This window comes from Gavialis gangeticus, unplaced genomic scaffold (genome assembly GCF_001723915.1).
Source record: "Gavialis gangeticus isolate Ggan-Ray unplaced genomic scaffold, GavGan_comp1, whole genome shotgun sequence".
Classification (NCBI taxonomy): domain Eukaryota; kingdom Metazoa; phylum Chordata; order Crocodylia; family Gavialidae; genus Gavialis; species Gavialis gangeticus.
The window spans coordinates 15,158,527-15,169,183 of NW_017728991.1; the positions used below are offsets into that span (position 1 = coordinate 15,158,527).

The window sequence follows — 10,657 nt, forward strand, 5'->3', positions numbered from 1 at the left end:
CCTTGAAATGCTGTGCTCTATTCCTGACTCTTAAAAAAAATTCTTTCTTGGTTTTTACAGGTATTGTTAAAAAAACAAACAAACTTGCATAAACATGCATTTAATATCAGTTTAAAATGAAAGGTCTACCCTTGGTGCTTTCACACTGGGTTTGCATTTCATTCAGCTTGGACACTGAGAAGAATCTGACATCTCACTCCTGTCCACCGTCATTTTATTTTCTCGTTTGGCTGAATTTCTTTGCTGCTGTTTTTTTTTCTTTGCATTTGCAGCACTGCAGGCCTGTGTTTCAACCCTTTAAAGCAGAAGCCTTCAATTAAAATACAGATTCACAAACATTTCAGTTGATAGGAGACAGGGTTATGCTGTGGTGTTATTCTAGTGACATATTTGGCTTACTATGCTGTTTTGTAAATGTTGAAATTTAAAGTTTGCTTTCAACCCTGAATCTAGTTGTTGGTGTTACTTTTACCATTCTCTGGGTGTGTCTACTTGTGCAGTTAATGCTCAGTATGGTTACTGCGTAGTAAAATAAGGCACAGTAAGATGTGACCAGGAGCGTGTCTACATGTGTGCCCTGTTGGGCACAGATTTGTGCCTAATGGGAGCAGCCCAGTCCAGGGCTGCTCCTGCCCTGCTCTGCCCCCTGCAGCAGCCAGGGGGCTAGCAGGGGGCACAGGGGCCAGTCCCAATGTGCATGGGGCCAGGAGAGCTGTGCTAGTTGTAGGGGCAGCTGTCTCCTGATCCCATGCACATCAGGAGGGAGACCACCGCCCCTGCAGCTGGCACAGCTCTCCTAGTCCTGTGCACATTGGGACCCATCTCGGTGTGCATGGTGCTGGGAGACAGCTGCCTTTGCAGCCAGCACAGCTCCCCTTGCACCAGGGCTTAGCCAGGCAGCAGTGGTCCCCTGCTGCTGGGGCTGACCAGGGAGCATAATTGCTTCTGGTTGACATCTACATGAGTTGATACTAGCAAATGGTGCATTAGACTAATTTAATGCACAGTAGTAGGTCCAGCACATGTGTAGATGATGGCATTTTGCTGTGCATTAAATTAGTCTAATGTACAGTAAAGCATCTTGTGTAGACACATTCTCTGTGTATGATGTAGACTTGAGGGCTCCCAGAACACCAGGAATGTCCAGGACAAGGATCAACCCTTTAGTGGGCCCTAGGTCCTGGGCCAGTCGAGACCCCCGTGGGGAGAGGGGCTTGGGGCTGTTGCTAGGAAGGAGGGCAGCAGAGGAGAAGGGAAGGGGAGGCAGACGGGGCCACTTGTGCTGCTGCGGAAGGAAGGACCGCTCCCCCCGCCCCCGCAACTCGGGGACCTAGGCATATGCTTAGTTTGCCTATGCGTTAATCCAGCCATGTAAATGTCCTCTGAGCACCGCTGTATGGATGCCTGTCACTTAAGATGATGAGAGCTTCATCTTTTACCTTCAGCTTGTTAATACAGTTCCATCATCAGGAATGACTGAGGATCAGAGTTTCTTAGGTGCAGTTTAGGCTGGCTTCTATCCCATGCCAGAATCCAGGCACTGCAGAGCAGGGTGGAAAATATCACAGGAGTGGTGCCAAAAACCTCTTCAATTAAATGTGCTGATTACCCATTATTCCCCCTCCTTCTGACTTGTACATTTTGTATGTGCTTTTTTTAAAAGTGAACGTGATGCTGGTGAAAGGTGCTTGGAGTCTCAGTTTTAAGGCCCATACGTTGTGTTAGAAGTTTCCCTCGGCCCCTGGCAGCATGCCTCAATCCTGACCAGGTGGGCCTAGTTCAAAGGATGAGGGCATGTCCATCCTTACATTACAGTTGCCATCCTTGCTGTAGTCTTAGTGAAATCATCATGAACAACTGGTTGATGGCAATGAGTTTGAGGTATGGTAGGTTTGGGCTGGATTCAAACCTATACTTTTAAGCCTCCTTGGGGCCATATCATGCTATCCTCCTGGCTGGCATTTCCCATATCCTTCTCATTCCACTTTTTTTCCTCCCAAAAAGCTCTTGGCTCCTCTCTAAGTAGGTGTGTCAGTGCTTTACTTATCTACTGTCTACACGTTAGCATCTTTGCACCTGAATAGTATAACTAAAATAACAATATCCAACCCCTAAGCTTTTCATCAGTAAATCTCACAGCACTTGTCAGAGGAGGTTGGTGTCTTTACCTGCATGGTACAAGAAATGAGGCAGATGACAAGTGATTTACAGTAGGTCCTTCTACAGGCTAGTAGGAGAGCCATCTCTGGAACCTAGATCATCTGCATCCACAGCTTGTGCTTTCATACACTGTGCTACTCTTAAAATGTCTGCACTGCAATCCTGAAACCTACCTTAGCTTGCCTTAAGCTAGCTAGCTTGGGTACTACTAGCAGAGTAGCTGTTGTAATACAAGGTCCTGTTTGAACTGTGACAGCCACATAGGACCCAAGTGATCTCTTGGGTGCCTGCTCTCTGCTGAGTTCCATGTTGCTCTCATTCCCTGAGCTACCTAATTTAAAGCTTGCTTAAGTGTTTATTTGAGGTGCAGTTGCACCTTTGAACTGCAGTGTAGATGTACCCTCCTCTGCTTCTCCTCCTCTTGCCGTCAGCTACATTTCTTACTTTTCAGCCCTGCTCTGCAGTTTCTTTAGAACCGCTGTCTTTCTCCTAGGGACTCTTCACAAGCCAACCCTTGTTCCACGGGTGGCCCCTCTCTTATACATTGCAACTTTAGTGTGGCTTACATTTCTCATCTCTCTGCCTTAGCTCTTTATCCTCAGCTCCAACCCACAGTTTATCCTCATATCTGGTTCCCATGCTTCTTTTGTACTGTTGATACCACACAGTTTTCTTCCGTGCACACACGCAAACCCAGATGCTACTTGTGATGCAGACTGATAGCATCTTTTGGCATCTACCCAAAAGCAGAGGGATGCTTGTGTATTATGGATGTTTGTACTTCATGCCATGCCATTGCATAGTGCCTACTACATATGTAGTGTGTAAGGAATAGCAGATCCCATTTATTTGTATAATCTTGCCTTTGTGGCTCAAGCTGTCATGGAGGAGCCAAGCAGAGCTGGGAGAAAGTTGTGTTAAGACCTCCCATGCAAGTTGAAATATATAAAAGTTTCTTCCCCTACACTGATTTATTCTGCTTCTAGTGGTACTGGGTACCAGCAAGTGCTTGTGAAAAATGTTGGTAACAGTTTAAAGCAGTGATTCTTTACCTTTTTGGATGCAAGGCATCCCCTCATAACTTTTCTGAATTCAGTGGCACCCCATTCCAAAAAACTAATTTCACTAGTTTTTTAACTATTGAAAAACAATAGAGTAATTCTTCTGTTGCAGAGAACTCAGACCACAACAAATGTTTTCTCACTGTAGTTTCATATTGGAAATCTCTGGGTTTAACCCGTGAAAGTGTTTGTACACCTAGTTGTACTTATATTTCATGGCATCCTGCAACACCCTTAGAAAGATCTGGTGGCACCCCAGGTTATCCTGGCACCCCAGATGGAAAATCAGTGGTTTAAAGGAAGCCCATAGGTGTCAGAAATAGACTTTGCCTGGCAACCCTTGTACTGGAGGGGGCAGCACGTTGTGGGAGTATGAGAATTTTGCAGATCCAACAGCCTGTTTTTCAGTCCTAATGGCCTGTTCTTTTTATTCCCTCTCCAACTTTTCTGGCATTAAAAGTAAGCAGCTGAGTTTAGCTTCTTACTTGCTAGAAACCATGTTTAGAAAAGAGGAAGGGAGGGAGAATTGTCTTGTGCAAGACACTATTTCTTTGCACACTTTAAAATTGTCGTCTAGGAAACAAAATGCCCTAGAGAAGGATGCAGGCATTTTCTTCTCCTCCTCCTCCCCCTCCCCTTTGCAGTGACATTAGCTGCACTTTCTGCTTTCCTTCAACTTCAAGCCTGAAGGGATTTTTAAGGCTGCATCCAAATATGCATCTGTGTGTGCAGCTGTGGAGAGAGGAACTCTGACATCTACTTACTGTCATGGTTGCCTTGAATCTCTGGCTGTAGATCTGGTTCCTTTTTCAATGTGGGAAACATATCCTCTGCGCTCATGTTATTAAAAGTAGGGCTTTGATTATGGTGATTTAGGCCTCTGGGGAACAGAATGACAGTAAGCACACCAGAATTTGGTCATTACTGATCTCTGGCATTGATGTGAGGTGCATAACACATGGCTGACCCCAGGGTAGGAAATGCCACCTGCAAAGTTCACTGTTGGGGGCCCTTACCTTGAATGTAAAGGCACAGCTGGTTCAAGTATTGTTACCTGCATGCGGTCTTCCAGCGTTGTCTGACTAGCCAAGCCACACCGTGCTGCAGTGGGTAGTCCTTGGAAATGGCACCGTTTGTAGCGGATGAGGAAGGCTGCCACCTGTTTCACTGTAGACAGATTGGATAAAGCCCTAAGGATCTTGTCAAACTGTCAGCATAGCCTTGGCAGGGCTAGGTTTGGGTGCCTTCAGGGTCTTTAGGTCAAGGTCATTGTTTCATATTAATGTTGTGATAAAACCCAGAGATTCCAGTTGGGTTTGGGACCCCAAGAAAACAGGAACTGCACAGATGCATGCTTACAGGGGCTTGTTGCCTGCCTCAGGGGAGGTAAAGATGAAGTCTTCTCCATCACAGGGAGCTTCTCTGTGATGGCATCAGAACAAGGCAGTGGGATTGGTTCCTTCTCATCATCCTGAAAGTCTATTGTCCCTTTTCTTGTAAGCTTGTTCTGTCTCTGCTTAATCTCATACCTTCCATAGGTTGCTTCCTAAATTTCAGTAAGTGGCTAGCCCAGGGATGGTGCTGTTCTTAATAACCTGTAGTGCACCTTAGCCTGTAAGGCTCTGGCTCTTATGAATATTTGATGCTTAGAAGGATACTTGCTGCCTTCTGCACCCTGAGTGAGGCTGAGAAGCCCTGTTGGCAGCAAGAGGTGGGGTTGAGAACTTGGCAAATTGGAGCTGTAACCTTCCTGCACCATTTAGATAATTGTAAAATATCAAGATTGAAACCCCAAAAATTAAGTCATCTGTGCTGCTGTCTCCCAGGGATGTGCTCAGGGGGCTTACGACTTGGTAGGTCTTTCCTGTCTCTACCTAATCTACTCCCCTGGCCTGTGCAGCTCCTCCACCCTACCCTGTAGTAGCCTTTTATTTTGTCAGCACTTTATCCTGTTTAATTTGCCATCTGCTTTTCCACAGCTCTCTGTCCACCAACATCATCCCTCACTGCACACGCATGCACATCTTCCTGCACATGGGTCATGGGGTATCTGACTGTGTCATCTCCATCTGATGAATGGACCTTTCTTGCAGACATCTGGTGCAATCCTGTACAAACTTTCTTCTCTGTCTTCCCCCACCCTCCATCCCTTTCCCCCACCCCCATCCGCCGCCTCCTTGCTGGATCTGCAGCGTGACTGGGAACAGGCTGAATTAATCAGCAGATTGGTGCTTCACTCTGCTGCTTCTGTCTCTTTCTCTGCAGCGCTGGGCTTTACACGCTCACTCTCTCCCCCCCCTCTCTCTCCCTCCCTCTCTCTTTTTCCGAGGGCAGCAACATTGGAAGTTGCTGTTGAAGGTTTGAAGTGGTGCAGGAATTTAGCCCAGATGCTGTTTAAACAGGCAGATCTGTGGATGTCCCACCAGGGCAAATGCCGCAAAGTAAGTTTCTCTCCCTTAACATTTCAATTCAAAATGGCTTTCCTTCTGCATCCTTCCCAATCCGATAGTGCATGAAAGGTTTGAAGGGTCTGGGGAAAGAGTTTTGGGCAGAATGTGGAATAGTGAATGGTGGCTTCAGATGTGGTGGGGCTTGTGGTGGGTGAGGATGGGGTGAAGAAGCTTTTCATTAAACCGAGACTATTATCCTTAGACTGATGGAGGGGCTCGAACACAATTGCAGCTGCTGAGTCCTGCTTTGCTACTCCTATGTTCAGTGACTCAAGTTTAGCCATTTCTTTTCTGTGCTGTGTTCCTGCCCCTGGCAAGTGTGGCTGGTAGTTCACCTGCTAGGATGCATCAGAACCTCTGTTTGCAAGGTCTTTCGGTAGTGAATGAGGGAATGAAAGATGCACCAAAGTTTGAAAGATTTCTGGCATCCTCTACCCCAGGGAGGCTGATTAACATTCCCCTGGTGTGAATTTCACGCTGGCATAAGGAAGTGGCATTCCCATTGAAGGCAGAATAAATGTAGACCCCTTTCTCCCCTTTGGAGCCAGGGAAATCCTGTATATAGGTAAATGATCATAATTAACTCACAACAATTACATGGTGCAGTACAGCTTCAGAGACCTCTACAAACTAATGAAGCCTACCAGCACCCTTGGGGAGTGCTGAGGTAACCAGGGTGGAGGATTTGCTGCTGCAAACAGGACCTAAGGGGGGACTGAGCAAGGCACAGATGAAAATGGGGATGTTACCTGGAGAGTTGTCTCTTTTCCCTTTTGCTGTACCAGAGAGAGAGAGACTGTGTGGTTGAATGAGCCAGAAAGCGCTGGGCTTTGCATTATCCATGCTGACTGGCTTGCAGTGGCTGTTTGCATCCAACTCTCTGCTTTAGAGTGAGCTTTTGAAAAACCATTGTTGGAATGTTATTATCTCTGTGCAGCTTGAATGTGTTTGCACCAAGATCCAACTCTGATTTGCTGGCCCTGTTGTACTGCTGCCCTGGCTAAGGCTTCTGTAGCTTCATAGCCTCTGCTGATGCTGCTGAGTCTGTTCACAACAGGAATCTGTTTGCCCTGTTTGTGCTGAATGGCAGGGGACCTCGGAGCCTGCTTCAAATCGGAGCTCCTGCAGTCGCCCACTTACCAGGTTCTTGGAGCTCCTTTGTCAGGGAGTGGTGGTGGTTGAGGCTGCCTTTCAAGCTGGTATTGCAGGTGAAGAAGGGAAATGGAGTTGTTGGGTGTCCTTCCCATTAATTTAGACCATGCTGTGCTGAGGGTCATAAAAACCCACAGACCAAACCAGGTTGCATGGGCTTTGCCTTTGTCTGATTGGAGTCCCCTGGCAGCTGAGTCAGGGCTGCTGAACTCATGACATGTGACATCTAAATGATGTTGAATAGCTGCTGCCAGTGCTCTCCCCTGTGTCCTGCAGTTTATGCAGGATGTGGAAGGCAGGCAGGGGTCCTTGCAGGGGTGATGATGGGGTTCCTGGGTTTGCCTGCCTTTCCAAGATGCTGACATTGTCCTGGCGTTCGGGGGTGTTGTGTGAGAGCACCCTGCAAAGTGAACCTGTTAATCACGATAGCCCTGCAAGGTAGGCAGGCATTATTCTCCCTGCTTCACAGAGAGGAAATTGCAGTGCAAAGCGACTGTGCTGGCATGATCTCTGTCTCCGGCATGCTCCAGAGCAGCCAGGGTGGGGAACAGGGCTTTACCACCTCATTTCCAAGCTTTGTACATGGGACTGGAGAGGCAGGGCATGCCTGAAAGCAGCACTTGCCAGGCATGCTGCTGTAGTAGTGTAGACCAGTGGCACCCAGCTTCTCTGGCTGGGGGCTGGATGGGCAGTGCCCGATTCCTCCATGGGCTGAATCTAGCCAGTGGACCCCATGTGGTGCCCAGGGCAGGCTTGGCCCGGCTCTGATCCAGCTGTGCAGGGGAAGGGGATTTGACCTGGCCCCAGCCTGGCCCCACTGACAGAGGGGGCATGGCCTGGCCCCAGTCTGGTCGGGCAGAATGGAGGGGGTGTGGTCCGGCCCTGATCCAGTTCTATGGAGGGAGGCTTGTGGCCCAGCTTGGCCCCGTCCGCCCCATGGAGTTGGGGATTTTGGCAGCAGGGAGTGGTGGTAGTACTGCCACTGCTCTCCCACTGCTGAATTTCTTGACCTGTGGGGAGCCCTGTGGGCTGGATCCCAAGGGTCTGTGGCCTGTATTTAGCCTGCGGACTGAAGGTTGGGGGCACCCCTGGTGTAGACCAGTGTTTTTCAACCTGCGGGTCATGACCCAAAAGTGGGTTGCAAGAATATGTGAAAGGGTTGTGAACAAACTTTAAAAATGGATCAACAAACTTAAAAAATGAGTATTCCTTTAAAGGAGAAAAATGGGGAAACTGGATTTTCCCTTGCAGGCTGGCAGAGTTCAGCATGCGACTAGCTGCTTGCAGCCCTCCTCCCCCACACTCTGGGGGACTGGGGCCTGGGCCAGGGGAAAACAGGTCGGGAGTGAGGGGCACTGGGTCAGGACTGGCCATTGATATCTATAAATGGGTCCTGATACAAGAAAGCTTGAGAACCACTGGTGTAGACAAACCCTTAGATGCGTAATGCCTGGGTCACCGAGCCAGCATCATGCTGCCAGGTGTCAACAGTCAGACCTCATCTGAGCAGGCACTGAGCATTCATGAAGAGTGAGCAGGATTGCAGCAGAGGCCAAAGGTACAGGTAGCAGTAGAGAACTTTTGCACAGCGCAGCCCAGCCACTAGCTATGCCCACCACATAAACCTGCGGGGCAGACGTGCCCTCGCACACAATCTGATTATTAAGGCAACAACCACAGTTTGAGAGATATAGTGTGCTGATGTGAGGTTTGATTTGGAACAACAACAGAAATCCCTTTGGTGCTAGTTTGCAACAAGAAATATTACCCCAGGAAATTGTACACTGTAGCTGCCTTCCTCTGTGATGGGAACAATACAAACAGGTTGTGTGGTGCCTTATCCTCATCAAGGATCTGGTTTACAATGCTGAATGCAAATGTCTGGTAAAGTCACTCCTCCTCATGTGCTTCTGAAACTGAATAGCACCTGTTTCAGAAAGGTCTGATCCATTAAATAGATTAAGAGTTTGCAAAATATTGCATTAAGTGATAAACAGCCTCTTTGTTTTCATCAGAAGAATGGAAAGCAGCCTGAGAAAAAAGGAGGAAATACCCAGTGACCCCATTTCTGGTCTCCACCGTTTTAATCTGGAAAACAAACAAACCGAAGTGTTGTGGAAACAAAATGTAATGGGTGCACTAGGCGCCATGTTACTAGAACAAGCTTGAGTGAATGTTAGACATGGAATTACTACCGCCTGTGGAAAGTGAAGTTCCTAGTGAGTTTTCTGTCATTTCCTCTTCCTTTTAACGCTGTATTTTCAAGGAGATTTATAGTTGGGTGCACAGCGAACTTCTTATCCTGTTCAGGGGAGAGTACCCATAGCTCCTGTTGTATTGAAAAGGGAGGGGACCCTCTGATATCTGGTTCTAGGAAGTCATGCACATGCATATGCGGAAGCAGATGGAGAAGTGAATACTACAAATTAATGGTCATGTGTTTTGCTTCAGTGTTATTAAATGCATTTGGATACACAAGTCATTGATGCAACAACCAGTTCTACCCATGTGGACATCTTTAATGGTTACAGGAAAGCCAAAGGGTTTTTTTCTTGGGTGAACTTGGCTAAGTACGCTGCTATTTCTGACTGTCTCTTAATGGAAAGAGTGGAAGCAAATTTTTGGAGTGCAACAGGATGGCATACTAATGTGTGTGTGTGCGCACCCTGTGAACCTTGCAAGCCTTTGCTAGCCTAGGGTACCTTTTTTATTTTCAAATGAACTAGTAACATCCAACATCAAAATAGCAGATGGTGGGAAGGTAGTGCCTTGGCTGGTAAACTTTCATGGCATTCTTGGGTGGCTCAGTATGTATTAGACATGGTTAGGAATTTTCCATTGATCCGTCTTGATTTATTTATTTTTTTAAATGCAGCTTCCACAAAATTGAGAATTCATTTTTTTTCCCTACCCATAGGCTGATTGAAATTAAATATTTTGTTTCCAAGTCAACCTGACTGCAAGCATTTTGTTCTCTTAAACCAAAATTAGTTCACTGTGGGACAGGTCAACTTTCACCTTTGTTCACCTGAGCTGTCCTGCAGCCTCTTGGAAGCTGTAGTATGGAAACCTTGTTTTCCTCTGTGGGGAGATAAGTCTCCAGGGGCTGAAGGAAGGAGCTGGAACTGTGGACATCCACAGATGAGAATCACCATGGTCTGGAGAGAGCAGACAGCCAGCAGGGATGCTCAGGGGCAAGTTGACATTTTAGGGGAAGGTAGAACAAGGCTGTTTTTTCTTCCTGCCTCTCCATCTCAAATGCCTCTTGAGGCCCATAAAGGAGGTTGTAAGGGGCAAAGGAGATGCTCCTGCATCCTGAGAGCCAGAGGAGATGCTCTGCACCAGGTATTCCTCTTCGAGAATCCAGCAGATACTCAGCAGCCCCTCAGACTTCACCTGGCCCATGGAGCAACCTGTGCTTGGGGATCTGCCAAACGATGCAAGCAGGGAGCCCCACTGCAGCAGTGGGACTCCTCCCTCACTTCCCCTCCCCAAGCCAGGACAGGTCAATTGACTGGAGAAGGCCAAGAAAGATTCAGTGGTCCTGTGGCTGCTGCTTCTGCAGCATTGAGCTACCTTCATCTTTGTGCAACCCCCATCTCCTTCCTGTAGACCCCAGCAAACCTCTCAAACTGGGCAGTGGCTCTAACTCCAGTTCCTCCTCTCCGGTGCTTATATTTGTGGCTGAGTCGACCTGTAATTTAACAGTGAGGATATCTGCTGAAAGAAGAAAGATGAACTCCCTCGCTCTTGCTTTCAGTCCCAGCTATGCCTGGTAGTTTACTTTAGCAAGTAAAGTCACAAAAGCTTTGCTTTGCCTGCCTCCTGTGCTTT

General features: G+C 47.6%; 1 protein-coding gene across 2 annotated transcripts in view; it reads left to right on the forward strand.

Moving 5' to 3' along the window:
• Positions 1-10,657, forward strand: part of TMEM94 (transmembrane protein 94) — an 85,632-nt gene that overhangs the window by 31,002 nt on the left and 43,973 nt on the right. Inside the window, exon 1 of one of the 2 annotated variants that reach the window (XM_019518228.1) lies at positions 5,520-5,662. The exons of the other annotated variant lie outside the window; for it this stretch is intronic. Coding sequence (XP_019373773.1) covers positions 5,609-5,662 — 54 coding nt within the window. The 5' untranslated portion in view covers positions 5,520-5,608. Of the gene's footprint in view, positions 1-5,519; positions 5,663-10,657 lie in introns of those variants that run through there. 2 annotated transcript variants of the gene reach the window in all.